The sequence below is a fragment of the Entelurus aequoreus genome, linkage group LG07 (genome assembly GCF_033978785.1).
Source record: "Entelurus aequoreus isolate RoL-2023_Sb linkage group LG07, RoL_Eaeq_v1.1, whole genome shotgun sequence".
NCBI lineage: Eukaryota > Metazoa > Chordata > Actinopteri > Syngnathiformes > Syngnathidae > Entelurus > Entelurus aequoreus.
In genome coordinates, this window is record NC_084737.1 from 38032517 (window position 1) to 38054468 (window position 21952).

Consider the following 21952-nt stretch of genomic DNA (forward strand, 5'->3'; position numbering starts at 1 on the left):
AAGAAAGAAAGATGTCTTTATAACGTAACTGTTGTACTATATAGCCACACACACAGCGTTATGTATATATCATTAAACGATACTTCAGAGGGATACTGAGCATTTCTCGCACTTACATCTTCAGTTGTTTGTTTAAAACGACTAATTATTTAAAAATGTCAAGTGAACCACCATCTTTGTTTCTGTGGGGAACAATACAGAATTCTTCACCTGCTCATGAAGGTACGGAACATTATTTCTCCTTTATTCCTCCATATTTATTCACCACATAAATAGTATAATGTTTAACAAAAACATCCAGTCTTTGAACTTTAAGTATGTATTTTTACTCCACATAGTAACAGACTGGGTAAACTAACACCTACAGTATAATACAGTGTTTTTAAGTTACTGTAGGCAGTCTCATCACATTGTTTTTATTGGATTGATTTTCCTATTAGAGAATGGTAATACTGTATGTGAACATGTTAAACAAGATCATTGAACGTGACTAAGTATTGTTTCTTCCTACTCCTTTTCGGATATGTTGAATTGTGTAAACATGTAATATGTACAGTGCTTTAATGTTGCCTGTTTGAAATCATTGTTAAGCATTTGTGATGCAGACATGCCTATGTTAAATTAATAAATATATAAAACAATACGTTTATAGTCAACATATTGGACTGATGTTTTGGCCTTTGCCAGAAAGCACCAAAGTGGGAGCCTTTCTTCCTTTAATCAGCTGTTTTCTTTAAAAAGTGCCAAGTCTGCCACCTGTTGGAGAATTTTTGCTACTGCACTTTATTACATTTGCAAATGAACAAAAGTGCAATATGCAGGCCTTTATGCAACATAATAACTTTTAATTATTGAATGTCCATCCATCCATCCATTTCCTACCGCTTATCCCTTTCGGGGTCGTGGGGGGTGCTGGAGCTTCTCTCAGCTACAATCGGGTGGAAGGCGGCGTACACGCTGGACAAGTCGCCACTTCAAAGGAACGTAAAAATATTAAAACATGTGGATTTATTATAGCAGAGCTACAGTACTACAATGATTTTAGTTGTATAGTACATTATTGCCTTTTTAATAATGGTCTGAGTAGAAGTAGACTTAACTTTAGTAACAACTGCATCTAAGTTACTCTACCAATTAGTCAAATACAGAAAAAATAACAGCAACAGTCTCCCTGGCCTAATTTTACAAAATGCCTTGTGTGCTGTGTGTGCTGTGTGTGCTGTGTGTGCTGTGTGTGCTGTGTGTGCTGTGTGTGCTGTGTGTGCTGTGTGTGCTGTGTGTGCTGTGTGTGCTGTGTGTGCTGTGTGTGCTGTGTGTGCTGTGTGTGCTGTGTGTGCTGTGTGTGCTGTGTGTGCTGTGTGTGCTGTGTGTGCTGTGTGTGCTGTGTGTGCTGTGTGTGCTGTGTGTGCTGTGTGTGCGAGAGATCATAGACATGATTGTTAAACAATCTCTGCATGCACTTTGTTCTTGGCTTTTAGCCATGATAACAGTTTCTGGCAATTAAACAGTTGATTGATCAATATTTTATTTTATTTTATTTTAAACAACATAAAAAAAGACACAAAATACACTTACCATTAGTGCATCAACCCAAGAAAACCCTCCCTCCCCCATTCACACTCATCCACACTCATTTACACAAAAGGGGCTGTCTCTTTCTGTTATTAAAAAACTTCTGGTTCCTACAATATAGAATAATACAGTCTGCAAGGGATACAGTCTTTAGAGCACACATGATTGTGTGTGGTGCTGGTCCACTAACATTTTCATTAATTACTATTTTTTATGTAATTGTTTTTATATTGCTTTACTTTCAAACAAAACAAACAAAGGACCTTAACTTCACCAGACCGGGTTGTCAATGAAGTCAGATTGTTCAAAAGGGTTCTTAAAACCAGGTCCAGTTCAGATTATGTCCAGATCGGGCTCAGCAACACACACCTTCACCCATGTACACCAAAAACCAGGGAACACAACAGGTTGCATACAATCCACAAACAAAAATACATTTTCATATTAAGCACCCATGTACAGTCCAGATCACATCCAAGTCGAACTCAGCAACACATACCTTCATTTATGTACACTTAAAATAGGGAATACAACAACAGATTGCATATCATATATAAACAAAATTACATTTTCAAAATAAGCCTTTGAGGACTTCCCATCTTTTTTTATGTTTTTTGGCATCAATATTAAGTGTTCAAACATGGAATCCACAAGCGTTTAATGTATATATCATTAAATGATACTTCAGAGGGATACTGAACATTTCTCACACTTACTTCTCCAGTTGTTTAAACAACAAATTCTTTAAAAATGTCAAGTGAACCACCATCTTTGTTTCTGTGGGGAACAATACAGAATGCTTCACCTGCTCATGAAGGTAGGGAAAATTATTTCTCCTTTATTCCTCCAAATTCACCACATAAATAGTACTTCCCTCTAGAACAGAGTGAAGTAGACTGAACAGAGTGAGCCTGATTAGTCAAGTCAGCGCAAAGGTGGCTAATACTCAGCAGGATGTTGACCTGTCTACTGGCTAAATAGGAACTATTTCCCTTGCGGATCAATAAAGTTAAAAGTTTGTCTAAGTCTAATGTTGTGAATGTTGATAGAATGTCACTAAAATTGAAGTTGTAAGCAATATTGACACTGCGCAGCTGTGTTGCGTTTAAAGAAACAAAACACAAATGAAGCAAATGTTGTTTGTTTGTCATCTGGCTGTCTGAGCTGATGTGATGATGTGTTTGCACAACTGGGCGTGTTCGAACATGGGGGCATGACACAGATAGTGCGAATAGTTTAATATTTTAGCGTGGTCTGCGTGTGATGTTAGATTGCATGATTCACTGGGCAACCAATTTGTCTCTTGAGTCATGTAAGCCTTCAGTTAGTTAGGTCAGTGGTTTTCAACCATTTTCTGTCATGTGCCCCAAGGGTGACGGACATTTTTTGTGCCACCTCTAAATTAAAATTGAGAGCCTGGTAATATGTGTTTATCTGTAATTGTCAAGCTAGTTGTTGACTAGCATTTACTCTAAATAACAAGCGAATTCTACTTAAAATATACACAGTAGTAGCTCAACTTATGAGCTTAATTGGTTATGTGACAGAGCACTTAACTCAAAACACTTAGAATAGAATGGAATAGAATAGAAAGTACTTTATTGATCCCTGGGGGAAATTCAGCACCACAGTTTGCTCACAATAGACAATAAACACTTAGGTATTTTTTACATGTGAATAATATAAATACAGTCTATTATACAGCTTTATTCCCATGTGAATAATATAAATAATATAAAAACTTGTCTCTCAAATCATATTAATTGAAATCAATTTAATTGGTGCTTGCCCCTCCAAAACAGCATTATTTGGACATGTAATATGCCTTTTAAAAAGAAAAAAAACTTACACTTTTTATGTTCACCTTAGCTTTCAGCTAAATCTTTTAATCTTTGAACTTTTAACGTCCGCACTGTTTTTATTTTTATTGTCTGCATTTAAATTTTGCTTTTATTTTCTTTCATTTCACTTTGTTGTCTGTGAAGCACTTTGAGTCTGCCTTGTGTATGAAAAGCGCTATACAAATAAAGTTGCCTTGCCTTGCCTACATAATATTGTATGAAAAACACCACAATACAATGTATTACAACCAACTACAGTAGTTTTATGAAGTAATTTAATAATATTTCCATTTTAGAGCAGACTTACATAGTATCTCCTTCCAGCTGCTTCCCGTCAAACAGACTATCAGCAGCTTCTCCATATTTTCATGGATGAATGTTTGCCGTTTAGATATTATTTTATCATCTTTGGCTGGCATTAGACTCATTCTGCTTAAGTATGGTGCAGACTAGCAGCGCTACACTTCCATTTCTTTGCCAAGTTTGTGACGTTTTTGATGATTTTCTTTAATGAAGATCATGTGCTTCTCAGCATTACCCTTCACACTCACTTTCTTCCTTCACATTGCTGGTAAGCAAAGTCTCTAGCGCTCAAGTAAGACCGGATGTTTTGGTCGGATCTTACCGGGTTCACTATCATTGTTACGCAAACTAATGGCGGGGAAGCTTCTTATATACATTTTTGAATGCAACTTAAAACACAACAACATTGGCTGAGAGACAGCTCTTATCTCAAAAACTCTTAATTTGGGGCACTCTTAAGTTGAGGTACCACTCTAACTGGATTTGGCCTGTATATTAAGGTAAACCTTTTTTCTGAAGATAGTAAATATCTTTCTTGACAGTGAAAAGATAGAAGAACATGTAATTTTACAAAGCAAAATGTAGTTGTGTGAATGCACATATGTTGTTCTAAACAGAAATTCATTTATGTAGTATATTATTACATAGCTTTTTTCGTCCACCTTTACCTCCCACATCGTTCATCCAATTGATCCCGGGGACGGTGTGGCTCGGTTGGTAGAGTGGCCGTGAACTTGAGGGTTCCTGGTTCAATCCCCTGCTTCCGCCATCCGAGTCACATCCGTTGTGTCCTCACTCCTGATGTGTCGTGGTTTGGACCTTGTATGGCAGCTCCTGCCATCAGTGAGTGAATGTGTGTGTGAATGGGTGAATGTGGAAATAGTGTCAAAGTGCTTTGAGTACTTTGAAGGTAGAAAAGTGCTATAACAAGTATAACCCATTTACCATTCATTCCCGTCAAAATGTTCAGCGCGTTAAGGACACGCGGGCTCATTCAACAAACATTTCCCAAAATGACCGGTTTTACAGTAACTTATCATTTTATGGTATTTCTGTAGTGGGTTTACATCATTCACCCACAGTACTTTATTAGTCAGGGTTAGAGAGTTCCTGTGGCACGTTTTTTGCTAAGGGACACATATCCTGTGTTGTGGTTGTGGTGCTAAGAAGCTACTGTCAATATACTACTACGTTGCTGATAAAAAGATTTAAGTGTCAATGTCATTAAAATAACTAGCTCCGTCTGTTGGGACTCCTCCTTCGATTCCTGTTCTTACTCACTACATTAGTGACCCCGACGTCAGACCCGCTGCAGTTTCCAAGACTGTACAGAACTTCGAAAGTTGCGACATGGCAAATTCTGCTGTTCTCAAATTGCAAGCGTTTTGGGAGATGTTAGCAGCAACACAGTTTGCTCAGGCAGACGCTCAATTCGCCCTGTGTGATATTACGGACGATGCCACACGCTATTACCACGTCATGTCGGCGCTTGGGAGCTCCACTACAGCCACAGCAGTAAGCTTCATTACATCTACTCCACCCTGAACAACGGGACATATTACGGTCTCTCCAGCTCGCTCTCTGAAAGTGCCAAATACCAACAGCTTCTTGGTGTGTTCCTTGGTCTGACACAGCCCACCTTCTCGGACGCCACATTGAGACCAAGAGGTCCCCCACCCCATCCATGCTAGGGCCCGACGGCTTAACCAGGACTGGCGGCTACTAAGTCCGAATTTGCCAACATAGAACGCCTTGGTATCATCTGCTGTTCAGTATCCTTCATCCACATTTTATCAACCACCACAACATTTATCTTAACTTGATGGCCTAATTCTTAAATTGAAATTAACCTTAAGTAGGACTTCACACACAATAGTCAATATTTACAAAACTGAAAAGTACAGTAGAATTATGAATAATACAAAAATATTCTCCTCAAACTAGTTTATCATCAGGTCAGCTGAATCATGCCTCAAAGTTTCCGTATTTTCCACTCATTTAGACAACATTTATAAACTTAACAGTACTGCCTAAACTCTATACATGGTAATGGTTTTTTTCCAAGTTGTGTTTTCCTTTAACAACTAATAAGGAGCCAACAGTTCCCCTTGTTCTTTTAAATTATATTTATTTTATTGTTTTCTCTGACCAGTAAGCATGTGGGAGTTCACACTGGACTTGTAGCGTGGGGAAGTTCATATTGGCGCAAACAATGGTAGCCTACATTTTCATGTTAATCACCATTTAAACAGAAATAGCAACTGACAGCTCTTTTTGACAAAACAGCTTATTTTTACAGAACAACTGAGGCAGCAAATACACACAGCTTTAACTTAGTCTGTGGATGTCACGATTGATGGCTCGCCTGCTGATGGCATCATGTAGCGTCAAAAATAAAATGTGACATATTACGATGTAGAGCACGTTAAATAATCACCTTTTTGTTTTGGCTCTGCCAGTGAGACAATCAACTTGAACTTATCTCAGAAGGAAAAGCATCTGATTGGCCCACCTATGTCGCTAACTCCCACCCTCTGTCCCACCCATTTACAAGATGAAATTAAATATGCGTGGATTTTATTTCTGACAACTTGTTGTCTCGTTTTAAATTGGTCGACACTGGTTTACTGAGGGCTGAGGGGAGGGTGTGTGTGTGTCTGTGTGCGGGCGGACTCGTGGAGCCTGACACATGTGATAAACATAAAAGAGGAAAGATGATATCATACGAGGGTATGATGCAAAGCATTCTGGGAGGCGGCGCTGGAAATAAAATAGCCTTTTTTTACAGAATATAAAGTTTTACTGCTAGTCCTAATATCAAACAACGTCATTACAATCATACATAAATGATGATGGAAACACAAAGGCCGATCTTTACTGTGAATGTAGCAATAAATCTATACTTACGTTCGTGTTCCAGCAAAGAAAGTCCAGAAATGATGATCTTGGCTCATGCGCGTACACGCTAGTAGGCACGTCCACGTCTGCAGACATTGGTCGGCTCAGCGCGCGTAGGCGGAGCTTATAACTCTAGGCGGCGCGCGCCGGTTTAGTTTGTCGCGTCCGCGTATGCGAATCAGACACGGGTCCGCTCAGGATCAGCTGTCTGACCGTACAATTTTCAGAGGCGGAGCTGTATCCTCTAGGCGGAGCCAAAACGAATGTGACAGTAACGCGGGTTGGGCGACTTGAAGGCGGATCCGTATAGCAGTCTTCTGCTGTGTGGATAGCGTGTCCCTTTGTCAGCGGATTTCTGTGCTGCTGCGGATAATTTTGTCATCTTGTAATCTATACATTTTGTGGGTATTTTAAAATGTTTTATTTGTCCCTACGTAAGCCGGCCCGCTTTACATGCTAAGATATTATAATGCTCATTATGACCTCAACTTGGAAATTGTTGTAAGTTGCTGTATAATGTAAACATCTACAGCAGGTGCTGTGCCAGCAACTTAATAGTGGTTTGTATGAATAAATAAATAATTGTTATTAGGTTACCAGTAGTATTTCGATTCGGGCAAGGGGCTAGAAAATATGTGGTCAACTATAGTTTCAAATGCTTGGACTGCTAACTAGACCAGTGTTTTTCAACCACTGTGCCAGGGCACGCTATTGTGCCGTGAGACACAGTCTGGTGTGCCGTGGGAGATTATCTAATTTCACCTATTTAGGTTAAAAATATGTTTTGCAAACCAGTAATTATAGTCTACAAATTATGTGTTGTTGTTGATTGTCTGTGCTGCCTAGAGCTCGGAGGAGTAGCCATGTAATACTCTTCCATATCAGTAGGTGGTAGCCGGTAGCTAATTGCTTTGTAGATGTCGGAAACAACGGGAAGCAGCGTGCAGGTAAAAAGGTATCCAATGCTTAAACCAAAAATAAACAAAAGGTGAGTGCCCCTAAGAAAAGGCATTGAAGCTTAGGGAAAGCTATGCAGAACGAAACTAAAACTGAACTGGCTACAAAGTAAACAAAAACAGAATGCTGGACGACAGCAAAGACTTACAGCGTGTGGAGCAGACGGCGTCCACAGAGTACATCCGTACATGACATGACAATCATCACCAAAATAGGAGCGCAAGACAAGAACTAAAACACTACACACAGGAAAACACCGAAAAACTCAAAATAAGTCACGGCGGGATGTGACGGCGGGATGTGACGGGTCGTGACAGTAGACCTACTTTGAGACAAGTGCTGTAGTGATGCATGGTTGGTTATGGTTATGGTTTGAATTAATATCCGACAATTGCGACAACGACTTTTTACTGTCAAATGAGTTTCGTTTTTTTAAAGATTTCTGCTAGTGGTGTGCCTCCGGATTTTTTCAACGCAAAAAATGTGCCTTGGCTCAAAAAAGGTTGAAAAACACTGAACTAGACAAATGCACAATGTGCAGGACAATGCTGCATCCTTTTTTAATGGCCAGCAGGGAGCAGCAGCAGTTAACTTCAGTAAACATGGAGATGGCAATAGGTAGTTCCATTGCTTCTTTAGTACAAAATGTTGTTAGTTTGGTATTATATATTTGTCTATATTGTGTCTTCCCCTATTACAAAGACAAACATAAGCATAAAGATCCTTGCACCATTGTCTTGAGGCAACATTTCCTCGCTTCCCCTCTGCTGGGAAAACTGCAGAATGAGTCACATCCTCTAATGCTTTGACCTTTCTGAGAAAGTGCCAGCCGGGAGTCAGACGATTCCTCAGTTTCCAGTAAACCTGCGTGGAATTCCCCACCCCTCCCCTTGCTCCAGACTGTCCTCCGGCATCCCTTTTGCTTTTAGCTTGTAATCACACGCTGAAGCGCTGTACCTGACAGGTGGAGGTGACTTCTGCCTGATTATTGGTTGAGAGGAACTAAATGGGAGTGATTTGGGCCCCTCCCACATGCATGCCCACTCAAAAAGCATTAGTAGTAGCAGCTGAGAAGTAAAACCAGGAGGAAATGCTCAAGTAGTGTGGGACACAAAAACAGCAGATCGTTGCAGGTATGTAGACTGGAATGTCTTTGAGGTACTGTTTGTTGTTTCACATTATGTAGAGGCCTGTCAAACTATGTGAATTCCTATTTTTTTTATTTCTGGTTAGACTTTTTTGTTTGGTGATGTAGTCGTGGATTACAGCAGTTTTACATGCAGCTGTGTTTGTAAGATGAATCTTGAACAGTAAAGTATCACTTTTTTTCTTAACAGTATGTGTGTGGTGTGAAATCTGTTAGGTGGAAAACAATGTAGCACCAATTCAAGCACAAATTTTTTTGAATTTGTGCTTTTTTTCTTGTTGAAAAAGCTACAGTATACCACTTGGCTATGTACTTTTTTTTCATACAACAAAACATATATCACCCTGACCTTGTCCTGTTTTTGCTTGTATGTTATTATGGACCAAGAAACAAATATTGGCTAGTTGAAATGATAATTCCCACCAATTATCTTGGTTTTAGACAGGGGTGCTGTAACGGTGGAGCAATTCTAGGATTCGAAATTTTCCAAAATTGAGATAAATTTGAGCATGCAGTAAGTTAAATACTTCTGACTCTAAACTTCTGAAATTAGCAATAAGGAACAATCTTTCATTTTTTTTGCGGTCCAGTTAAAATGGCATTTACTTTTAATCTGTCTTTTGTTAATAACCACATGAGGCAAGGCTGAATAAGTTGAGAAAACAAAGGTTTAAGACCATTTTTATGCCTCAGGTTCAGCATGTTTGCATCACACTGATCCATGCTTTGTTTCCGAACATTTTCCCTCCTTTGGTACAATTGGAGGAAGTATACTGTATTGTGATTGCTTCTCTCACAAATAATGACAGCTGACACCTTGCGCAAAAAATTATTGAAGGATTCAAATTTCAACAGGAAATGCTCAGTGTTAGTGCTGACCGAGGGGTAATCACGCCCAAGTCTAGCATGGTGCTAATGACCTTAGGTGAGTATGCCCTGACAAGCAAGCTTGCTAATATCGAAGCATGTTTGATCATGTTTTTGTGGAGCAAACTAGTACTGCGCACAACTTTTAACAGTAATGTTGTTGCCAATGATAGCGGTGCATGAGATATATGCAAGCTGGGCCACCAACATCAGACATATAAAGCAGTGGTTCTCAACTGGTTTACCTGCGGGACCCATCAACCCTAATGACAGGTGGTGACCCAAATTGCAGATTTTATCAACTCAAATGTATTTTATTGAATGAAAATACATTTTAGTTAGAATTTCAGGTAGTGCAAAATAATAGTGTTCTAGCCCAACACATAAGTTTAATGAATGTTTCAGGAAAAATACGTTTTTATCCACAAACTCAAAATGATCTCGTCTGTGAAAGGTTTTCTATTCTGTTCCTGCTAGTGATTAGCATTAGCGATTTTACATGGTGATTTCGAAGACCCCCAAATATTACAATTAAATATACAACCAAGATGTAGATTTCACTTAAACAACTTATATATAATTAGCATTAAATGCTTAAAAGGCAACTGTTTTCTAAGGCTCATCAAGAAACAGAAGTGTCACATTATTGGTAGTAGAAAACAGTCGTTCTTCTGACACATCAGGTTTCAAATAGCACTATATAGTGTTGTCACCACCTTGAGAAGTAATAATAGACAACACCCCACTACATACCGTAATTATTTTCGTCCTGGCAAAGACCCAGTGAAAACGGGTCCGTGACCCAAAAGGGGGTCCCATCCACCAGTTGAGAATCTTAGCGCTAAGGTACATAATTAGACCTTTACTATGTTGTTACTGTATATTTTTTCAACACTAAACAGACTTGAAGCTTCACTTTTTGAAAAGTAATCAGTCAAAATCTTAAACCGTGCAATGGCTTACTCCACTTAGGGAAGTAAGTGATGGCGGTTTGGGTTCAAAGGAATACTTTTGTTGCCGAATGTCGTCATGTTTGGTGGTGGACCATCTCTCAAATTTGTGCATAAATGGGTGTGTGTGTGTGTGTACATGCATAGAACAGTGTTGTATGAGATGCAGGAGTATCTGTTGTCTTGCTGAACAGATGGTCAGTGTGTGTGAGGTGTAATGGCTGATTACCACAGTAGCACACGTCAGATGTGCAGACAAATGTTTATCTGAGGAGGTTGTATAAAAGTCCAATGTGAGACATAATTAGCTTATATACATGTACAAAAACAATGCAAAAGAAGGTTGCTGCCTTATAAATATTGCAGCAAGTGTTTTATATTTGAGGGGGTCCTGACAGACCGAAGACAGCACGTGCGGCTGGGGAAGATTGTCTCGGACAGTCGAACCACAAACACTGGTACTCCTCAAGGCTGTGTACTCTTCCCCCCCCCCCCCCCCCCGGCTCTTCTCCCTGTATACAAACTGCTGCACCTCCAGTCACCAATCCGTTAAACTGCTCAAGTTTGCGGATGACACCACCCTCATCGGGCTCATCTCGAATGGCGATGAGTCCGCCTACAGGAGAGAGGTGGACCGGCTGACGTCCTGGTGCAGCCTCAACAACCTGGAGCTGAAAGCCCAGAAAACAGTGGAGATGATCATGGACTTCAGGAAAGTCACAGCCCCACCATCCCCCCTCACCCTGATTGACTCTTCCACCCCCGTCCCCATTGTCGACTCCTTCCGTTTCTTGGGCACCACCATCACCCAGGACCTCAAGTGGGAGCAGACCATCAGCTCCCTCATCAAGAAGGCCTAGCAGAGGATGTACTTCCTGCGGCAGCTGAGGAAACTTAAGGTGCCGACCAAGATGCTGGTGCAGTTTTACTCAGCCATCATAGAGTCCATCCTGACCTCATCCATCACAGTGTGGTTCCCCGGCGCCACAGTCCAGGATAAGAATAGACTGCAGGGCATCGTACGTGCTGCTGAGAAGGTGATTGCCTGCAAGCTCCCATCCCTCCAGGACTTGTTCTCCTCCAGGACCAGGAGGCGTGTGGGTCGGATCACAGCTGACTCTTCTCACCCTGGAAACACACTATTCTCCCCTCAGGCAGGAGACTACACTCCATCCAGACCCACACCTCCGGCCACCTGAACAGTTTTTTCCCCTCGGCCATCAGGCAAATGAACAATAACTCCTAACAGTAGCTCCTTGAATTCTTTGAATTCCTTCTAAGTCTGATAGCTCAGTTACAGCTCTTTTTATTACCATATATGTGTTATATGTGTTTTATGTTGCACGATTGTACCAAGAAAAATTCCTAGTTTGTGAACCCGTTCTCAAACAATGGCAATAAAACTATTCTGATTCTGATTGTTTACCCATCCCTTGGTCTAATTTACTTTTATCCTCAGACGGTGTTCTCATGGAAAGCAGATCATCAGGTGATCTTGCAAGAAATACGGCCGGGGTTGACCCATTTTGCCGGAAGCAGTGGGCATCCCAGTCACTGAGGGTCACCGCCAAGGAGCTGTCGATCGTCTCTCCTGGGGGGAAAAACAACGCCATCGCAGAGCGCTTCTCCAAGTAGGTCACCCCCCTCAGTTGCAATCTTTCTTCATCAGCCTCAAGTTCAATACTTATTTTTCACACCACAGTTTTCATTAATGACAAAGCTTCTTATCTGCTTCCATCAGCCTTTGATTGATTGAGACTTTTATTAGTAGGTTGCACAGTGAAGTACATATTCTGTACAATTGACCACTAAATGGTAACACCCGAATAAGTTTTTCAACTTGTTTAAGTCGGGGTCCACTTAAATTGATTCATGATACAGATATATACTATCATATATACTATCATCATAATACAGTCATCACACAAGATAATCACAATGAATTATTTACATTATTTACAATCAGGGGTGTGGAGGGGCGGGGGTTAGGATATGGACATCAAGTAGTGGACATAGAGAGAGAGAGAGAGAGAGAGAGAGAGATCCCTGACCAGTTACTTAATTTGCACTTCACTTTTCAGACTCACTGGCCCAAACTAGTGGATTACATCAGGAAAACTCAGATTTGTTGCAGGTGGACTCAAGTTACAAGTTATACGTTCAGTTCAGTTTCAGTTTATTGTGTATTTTCACTGTCCATATTACAGTCATAGCTAGAAAATGGTAAATGCAATTTGAGGTGAACATTTTTGAAAACATTTTAAGTTTAGTTCCACAGTGTATTTTTTTGGAAAATGCACCATCTTATGTCAGCATGCAGGCAGGACGTATGCAGACCTTGCTACAGCAGTATCCCTGGACCACCTTGAGTTTTTGACTTGTCATTTGTGAAATGGGGGTGCACAAGTACAAATATGGCTGTATTTAGAGATTAAAGTAGAAAGACTTGTCATGAAAACATCATATTTCTGTGAAGAGGGTAATGTGTGTCAGATGCTTATGGGAACATCATAAAGGAATGCTCATGCCACACACTCCTTTGTCATAGGAAGTGTCAAACCATGTCATACTGTAAAGAGACATACTTGCTGGTATTGGTATATTTTGATTTAAAAAAGCAAGAAACCTATACTAATTATAGCAAGTCAACAATGTGAGAGTCAAAATGTGAATATAACTTGATTTAACAAGATGTTTTTTCTGCTGACTTTGAAGATATGTCTAATGCGACTGATGGACTGACATTTGACTTCTTTCTTAGGTACCAGATGGCAGCAGAAGAGGGCAGTGCAGAGAAAAAAAAAGTGGTAGGTGAACTACATCTCTTTGCAGAAACATTTTTAAGCCACAATTTGTTACTTTAAAACTAGCTGCCACTTTACTTACTCCCATAGACAAAAAGCAGCATGTTTAGAAAAACATCAAATGATGAAATAACAAGAACATGCAAAACAAAGTGAAATGACACACTTTACAAGAGTTAATTTAAAAAAAATGTTTTCTCTCTGTGTAGTCTTTGATGCTGGTTAACACTTGTTAACACATTCATTCATTCATTCATACATTGACAGAAAAACAGGGTAAAACATACTGTGGAGACCATCAAATAGAGACAGCAATCCAAAAAATGAACAATGGTGTCTGAAGTGTTTTGGTTTAAATTTTTAGTTCACACATTGTACAAATAAAATGACATAATTAAAAAAAAGCAAGAAAAAAATAGACTTGAAAGGCACAATGCCCAAAGAAAAAAAGACTGAAATATTAATACTAGCAACACAAAGCTTTGTCTTCAAGTATATGACCTTTTTTAAAAAATGTAAACAAATGATAAAGCGGCCTCCCAGGATGCTTTGACTTTTCAATATGTTGCCCTGGTGGGGACTATCACATTGTTGCACATTATGCTCGAGCTGTGTTACCACCATGGAGCCTTAACCTTTTTTTCCTCATTTCCTGGACTTGTTTTCCCTAGTCCCCCTCACTGACCACCTCTGTTTCTGATTTTCTTTTGACTCCTTGCCCCTCACCCCCCTCTGACGTCCCTCCCTCCTAATTTCCTTCCCTCCCTCTTAGTTTCCTTCCCTCTGTGTGCGCTCCTCTTCTTTGGCGTAGGGGGTGGGATAGGCACTGATCACTTCTCAAGGCTCGCACATCTGGAGCGACTTGTAGCACTTTTAGCCGGTGGGTTGACACACCTAACGCGCGCACTCAACATCAAGCGGACTGCCGGATCTTCAGCACTTTTCAGGTTTTGCCTTTTTCTTTTTTGACTAAAAAGTATTTTGTTTCAACTTTCCAAACTGCTTGCTGAGTAGCTCTTTGTCTTTTTGAGCAGTTGTTTCCTGTCTTTGCACCTTCTTGCCCCTCAAAAAGCTGCCTGCACAAAACTCTGAAGTTGATTGGAATGTTTCTTGCCCAGCAACTGCAGAATCAGGGGATGATTCCTCCTTAATGGTAGTCATTGTCAAAGCTATCACCTGATATCGCCAGATTTAGAAGCCGTGTTCACACAGTTCATGTGTGCGTGTCTATGAAATAGTGATTCATCACATCTGGAACCTTGATGTGGCAACAGTATTAGTGTCAGGGAAAATGTATCTAAAGTTTGCAACAGATTACATACACAAACTGGGGATCATTTGTTAAGAAATGTAACAGTGTCTTATGGTTTCTAGGCTGGTTTCAGTGAAAATAAGATTGAAGTTTAGCTGATGTGAAGCACAATGATTCAATAGTACCAAAAAAAGGCTGACAAATATTTGGAATTTGAAATCAACCTTTTGGATTGAGGTTATTGTGATGATTGTCTAGTGTAGAATCAATCATTGTTTTGCCTTTTTTACATTTTATTTTAAAAGGGCATTTAAATGTTTTATATGACAGAATTAGGCTGAAGGCTACTTAACTTGCATCATATACCCTAGCAGGTTAAAGGAAGAAAATAAAACATTAAAACGTCACATTCTGCACAGAAGAACAGTGTCACTGACAATTCATGAACCATGAATAACAAAACAGGGTTGCAGGCTTTAAATTAAATGTATGATGTTGATCTGACGAGTCTTATTTCTCTCTGCAGGCGGAAGAACCATTGCCCTCATCGCTTCGCAGTGGGACTCTGAGTGTTTTAAAAAAACACTGGGAGCAGCAGCAGCAGCACCAAATGCTGAGTGTCGGTGCCACACCCAACGTCTCCACTATCCGCGAAACCCACCTCAGTCAAACCGGCGCTAAACCGAGACCCATGCAACAGATTGAGACCCCACTAGACATCCCGAAAAGCCACAAGCTCCAGGAGGAGGACCAAGATACTGAGTTTGAGGCACAGACTGATCAAGCCAAGGAGCAGACAGACATGGAGCCCAAGGCCAGCAGAGAAGCAGAGGAGCAAGACGGAGAAGTAGCAGAAGTGCCGGATTCGGAAAGGCCTAGCGTTCCCCTCAACAACCTGAAGATGATCTTCGAGAAGGGAGAGGCAGACAAGGTGAGTCGTAATGATCGGCTCTTGACCTTCAAGCTCTCACACACGAACCAATACAATTAGCATGGCAATGAATTTACGGATCAAAAAAAAGGCAACAAGTTTTCCATCTATCTTTAGTTCTATCTGGAAAAGAACAGGATCACAATTGGACAAGCTTTTGAGTAAACAAGAATGCTTGTTGTCCAAGAGCCTTAGAGCCGTCATGCATCTAGTCACATGCTGCAGCCTCTTCTTGCCATCTGTCCATCAGCTGACAGCTTCTAAGGCAGCACCAGCGGCTCCAAAGGGGCACTAATTGTTGATAGTGGAGCATGACGCCGGATAAATTTAACCCCAGTCATGCATATCTTTCTAAATGTAAAGTTCTAATACTCCCAAGTGTGACATGTTAACACAAAGCAGTTGTTTAAAATGCAGAAACTATTGCATGATGTAATTGTAAATCTTTTTAGAGGCACAGTCAAGCTTCAGTTTTCAGTGGTTCAACCTAGCCACTGGCAGCATAGATGAAATAATAGTGTGTTCAGTTGCCACTCATCCATTGTTTTATCGCTTACACTGTTCAGGATCATGGCTGAGCTGGAGCCTACCCCAGCTGACTTTGGGTAATATGTGGGCTTTATACTGGAGTGGTTACCAGTCAGTCATGGCTAAATGGTCTTTAGATTATTAAAAAAAAATGCTTTGTTTATTCTTAGTCAGGGCCACCTTAACCTGAGAGGGACCCTGAGGGCTGAGGATGTTTTGGGTACCCTCCCAAATCTGAGAGACTGCCTGTGCTTTTAGTTCGTAATGAGCACGCTTGCCTCTCACACCGACGACCTGGGTTCGCGCCCACCTCGGAGCAGTAGGACAAAAACAATTGCAGCCTTAAGAAAGTGTACACAATTGCTACACAAAGCTGAGCTGTCTGTGATTGTCATATATGAACAGCAATCATTGCATTCCGCCTTCGAAATCGAGGGTCCCTAATTTGGTGGGGTCCCCGTGCGTTAAAGCGGCCTTGTCCCTAGTCTACAAAATGAAACAGTCTTGAAAGCATTTATCAGTGCAGTATTCTTATGCCAACAAAGAATAAAAAATACTTGAATGACATCCCTTGTAGCATGTTGCATAACCACAAAGTCTCATAACTTGCTATCAAAAAGTCAGAAGACTGCAAACGTGAATGTGTAGTTCCCCAATTACTTGTTCTAAACTGTCAAGCAACTCAGTGAAAGTTTGATGTATATTGTGTAACTTTTCTTTAAACTAGTATAATTGAGTTTCGTTCTCTGGTACGAAATAGCCACGGTTAAATCATCTTCATGGAAAGCTGAGAGTCGACTCCCCAGGCAAAAAGACTCCGCTCTCAAAAATGTATGCTTGTCCACTCATGTGACCTGTTTTTCCCCTCTTTTCTTTTTATCTTTTGATCAGGAATGTGTTTCTGTTTTTAGTTCACCAGAGAAACCAGCTTAGACATGATGAGCCATCATCAACCATACTTCACCTTTTAACTTTAGATAAGGGTGGCAAAAGATCTACTTTTAAAAACGCATGACATGAAAAAAATAACCCATCAAAAATGCTGCAGACTTTTCCAGTAGATCTTAAACAAGCTACTGTACCTGTTGGAAACCCCCTGCTGATTTTGAGGACCTCACCAAATGGTCAAAAAATATTTACTTCAACTCTTTGAATTGAACCCGTTAATAAAATACTGACCTTCTGCCCCTTTTTACTTCCCACCAAATAGCATACAAAAATACACAAAACGCTCAACTTTCCTTTTTGCCAAAGTAACTCAAAGTAATGAAAGTTGGAGATCTTTGTTTTTAGGACAATGTAACATTTATTAACGGTGACTCTCGACCCTCGTAGGAGCGAGGTGGAAGACACATCTGCTTATTGTTTTGTAAGGTAATAATTTAATATGCTTGTCTGTGAAATTTAATGATTAGTCGCAAAGTTTAGCCATTGTATGACTCATGTTTTAAAAATGTTGCAGTAACGCCGGCATTACTAAAATAATTGATGGTCTCTGCAAAGAAAAAAACTGCGTAAACAAATTACTTTCAAAACCTAAAACTTCATATGGCAATAAATTACTTGGCAGACACAAATGGCCTGTAGTCAGAAAAGATTAAAATGTGTTATTTTGCTCTTTTTCAACTCAACCTTGTCTTTTAATTAGCACAACGGTGGGTTCAATGAGTTTTATTGGCTGGTTTGCTTATGATAAAATACACAAGCAGTGTTTCATACATTTTATGGTCAATTGGACACATTGTGGACAACAAGGCTCTCACAATGGCATCCAGTGTGTAAGTCCCTTAGTAACGCTGTTCTCACTGAGTGATGATGTCATGCCGTGTGCTCATGACATCAGCTGATCTTCAGCCTCATCAAAGCTCACCTCATCAATCAACCGTGCAGGCGGCTCCACCCCCATACTACTCAGCCCATGCGCCTCAAACCTCATCAAAAGCCTCAACCTCCACTTTTTTTTGGTTAACCCTTTAATCCGCCTATCTGCCTGAAACGCTTATCTTTATAAGCGGGAGGGGGTATGCATGCAGTCTTGAGGCACCCAGACGTTCATTGACCCTCGCCCCTCCCACTCCCGAGCCCGGCCCCTCCCATCCTGCTCCCCCCTTTTCCTGCCTTAGCTGCTCCACCACCACCTTCCTGCTGCACATGACTCCACCCATGTCGCTCCATTGTCAGGCCTGGAAAAAAAGCCCTGTTAACCATCTGCCTGTCTTTTTTTAATACTTTTTTAAAAATGTTTATTCCATTGTACCAATATTTAGTTGTGCAGATGGCTAACAGCATTAAGTACTTCCAATGAAATGAACAAGACCCATAATGCTTGACTCAAGCACAGAATATAGAATAGCTGAATGTCTTTGTTTTCTCAACATTGTTTATCCCGTTATGAAAAACTTGAAAGATATGAGGGTTTCAGATGAACTTCCAAATACAGATACAATTCACATGTGACTGTCCAATCTGTTAGCACAATTTGTTGTCTCAACACCAAATTAATTTGTCTTTCAATTTGACATAAAGGCATACAATATGTCTTTGTGACCCCTCCGTTGTAACCGTATGACACTCTTGACTTATATGCGGCCTCACAATAGTCCTTTACTGATGAACTGACTTGCTGCACAACTAAGATCATATATGACTTATATGAAAGTGCGTACACATTAGTGGTTACCATTGACATCACATGGAAGTGCTGATGTCATCTCAAAGAGCAATGTTATGTAGCTTGGCCATGATTCATGTAGACCCAGCAGGGGTTTTTTTGTTTCCATGACTTCATCTTTCAGTCTTTGATGGAAAAAACAGTAGGTATCATTTGTTTGCTTTAAAACCAAGGGACTTTGTTTCATGGAATGGAACTAAATTTCATCCAAAAGTTCATGATTAAGTCCCTCCTCCTCCTCCTGTTGTACTGTACGACAGTTTGCCAGCCACCCCCTTCATTATCCCCACAATCATCCAGCAGGAATCACCCCCTCCCTGCAGCACCTGCTCCCTGTCCCCTCCCCTCAAGCATCTCAAGGGGCTCTATTCTGGTCTGTCCTGTTCAGTCTGTGCCTAGACCCACTGGAGCTCACCAAACTCCAGACTGGCCTCATCGCCGTTTGTCTTCCGCAGAGGTAGCTATGGTTCATTTAGTTTTTCTCTTTGTCCTTTTTGAACGCACCACTGGCATTCACACTTTTTTGTATGTTATTCTCCGCTGGTATTTGCATACTGCAGACTAGAGTAAGAATGAAAACCACATCATAAAGTCCAACTTGGTCAGCAGCTCTATGGAATATTGAACCGCCTCTTTGTGCCTTCCTGCTGTCTTTGTTTTTTAAGGCTTAATGTTAGGGTAGGGTGTCGTCTTGCCAAGCTGTGTGTGTGTGAGGGGGGGGGGGGGGGGGGGTGAATGAAGGGAACTGCAAGTCAGTCTGTATGGGAGCTTTAATAGCATCAGGATTAGCCGTAGATTCTTTGTCTCGCCCATTGAGCCACCTCCTGGGACCTCGCGTGGCCGGCATGCTTGTTTACATCCGGCTGATCAGCCACATGTTTACACTGTATCCCCCCCCCTCTCCCCCTCTCCTTCAAAGCTGCTCCATCAGTCTGTGGAAGATAATCCACCCTTGGGGTTATGGTGTTTAGGGAGTGACGGGGCTTCTTTAGCGCAGATACGCAGAATATGATTGCTTTTGTCATGTTGTATTTCTGACTCACCATACAATAAAGCAGGTTTATTTCTAGGCAGTCCTAGACAGAAATTAAAAACTCAAGAGTTACTCCAGGCAAAATAGTAGCACCGTTAAATGGAAATACAGTCGCACTTTGCTACATCGGGCTTCAAATCTTACGGCTTCACCACGTGGCAGATTTTATTAAAAACTTTCTTAAAGCATATTTGACATATATTGTGCCTAAATTAGGTGTCAAATTAAGGTATGTTTATGTACTGTATGTTTTACAGTATTTGTCTTTCCATGAGTTGTGGCGCTCTAGTGAAGCATTTCACCAAGCCGAGTTCTATTTAAGAGTTAAAGGCCTACTGAAACCCACTACTACCGACCACGCAGTCTGATAGTTTATATATCAATGATGAAATCTTAACATTGCAACACATGCCAATACGGCCGGGTTAACTTATAAAGTGCAATTTTAAATGTCCCGCGAAACTTCCGGTTGAAAACGTCTATGTATGATGACGTTTGCGCGTGACGTCAATGGTTGAAACGGAAGTATTCGGACACATTGTATCTCAATACAAACAGCTCTGTTTTCATCGCAAAATTCCACAGTAATCTGGACATCTGTGTTGGTGAATCTTTTGCAATTTGTTTAATGAACAATGGAGACTGCAAAGAAGAAAGCTGTAGGTGGGATCGGTGTATTAGCGGCTGGCTGCAGCAACACAACCAGGAGGACTTTGACTTGGATAGCAGACGAGCTATCCGACGCTAGCCGCCGACTGCATCGATGATCGGGTGAAGTCCTTCGTCGCGCCGTCGATCGCTGGAACGCAGGTGAGCACGGGTGTTGATGAGCAGATGAGGGCTGGCGTAGGTGGAGCGCTAATGTTTTTATCATAGCTCTGACGTGGTCCCATAGCTAAGTTAGCTTCAGTGGCGTCGTTAGCAACAGCATTGCTAGGCTTTGACAGGCGGCACAGCATTATCCGTGTGGTTACAGGTCCAGTGTTTGGTAGTATTGTTGATGTTCTGTCTATCCTTCCAGTCAGGGGCTTATTTATTTTGTTTCTATCTGCATTTAAGCACGATGCTATCACGTTAGCTCCGTAGCTAAAGTGCTTCACCGATGTATTGTCGAGATAAAAGTCACTGTGAATGTCCATTTTGCGTTCACGGCTCATTTTCAAGAGGATATAGTATCCGAGGTGGTTTAAAATACAAATCTGTGATCCACAATAGAAAAAGGAGAAAGTGTGGAATCCAATGAGCTTTTTTACATAAGTTACGGTCAGAGCGAAAAAAGATACGTCCTGCACTGCACTCTAGTCCTTCCCTCTGACGTTCCTCATCCACGAATCTTTCATCCTCGCTCGAATTAATGGGGTAATCGTCGCTTTCTCAGTCCGAATCGCTCTCGCTGCTGGTGTAAACAATGGGGAAATGTGAGTAGCCCTTCAACCTGCGACGTCACGCTACTTTCGGTCAGTGTTGGGTTAGTTACTGAAAACCAGTAACTAGTTACAATTACTAGTTACTTTATTTCAAAAGTAACTCAGTTACTAACTCAGTTACTTACACCAAAAAGTAATGTGTTACTGTGAAAAGTAACTATTTAGTTACTTCTTTCCCCCCCCCTTTTTTTAAGGCTCCCATTAATGCCCTTTTAGCCTTCATTTCAGTACTGTTATTGCACTGGAGAATAATACAATCTGTTGATCAACTTGACATGCATTTGCATCACTGAACTCAGAAAGCAATGTGGTCTACATACAACACACAAAGACAAAGATATGTTTCAAAGGGCCAATTTATTTCAGGCCAGAAAAAATTGACAAAACTATTTTAAATAGCTGCAACATAATGGCACTTTAACTTTAACTCTAAGTAGATAGGATCTTTGATCCAAGACACAACTTACATTTAACTAAAAAGTTATTTTCTTTGTGCTCGACAAAAGAAAAGTATTGAGAATGTCTCCATGTTAGAAAACTCGACTTCTGGCTTCGCCATGATGTCTTGTTAGTTGTTATGAGAGTAGCGTATGTGTGTCTGTGTGTGTGGCCCTTTAAGATATGACAGCATGAGAGGTGAGTGACGTCAGTGAGTGAGTGGGCGAGAGAGGTGAGGGATCGGCACAGTGAGTGCTTGTAGGTGCTCTAGCTTGGTGGATGGCTGCAGGGGCGCCGCTAGGGATTTTGGGCCCCATGAAAAGAATCTTTACA

General features: G+C 40.9%; 2 protein-coding genes across 6 annotated transcripts in view; one reads left to right on the top strand and one right to left on the bottom strand.

Moving 5' to 3' along the window:
* Positions 1–21952, bottom strand: part of mical1 (microtubule associated monooxygenase, calponin and LIM domain containing 1) — a 75113-nt gene that overhangs the window by 35767 nt on the left and 17394 nt on the right. The window lies entirely within an intron of this gene.
* The window catches only part of lima1a (LIM domain and actin binding 1a), a 35510-nt gene continuing 13566 nt past the window's right edge, over positions 9–21952 (top strand). The window contains exons 1-4 of one of the 5 annotated variants that reach the window (XM_062053505.1): positions 9–222; positions 11995–12166; positions 13297–13342; positions 15118–15522. In XM_062053505.1, the coding sequence (XP_061909489.1) occupies positions 156–222; positions 11995–12166; positions 13297–13342; positions 15118–15522 (690 nt within the window). In that variant the 5' untranslated portion in view covers positions 9–155. Of the gene's footprint in view, positions 223–2302; positions 2390–8548; positions 8705–11994; positions 12167–13296; positions 13343–14131; positions 14287–15117; positions 15523–21952 lie in introns of those variants that run through there. The other 4 variants (XM_062053502.1, XM_062053504.1, XM_062053506.1 and 1 more) reach the window with 4 other exon arrangements.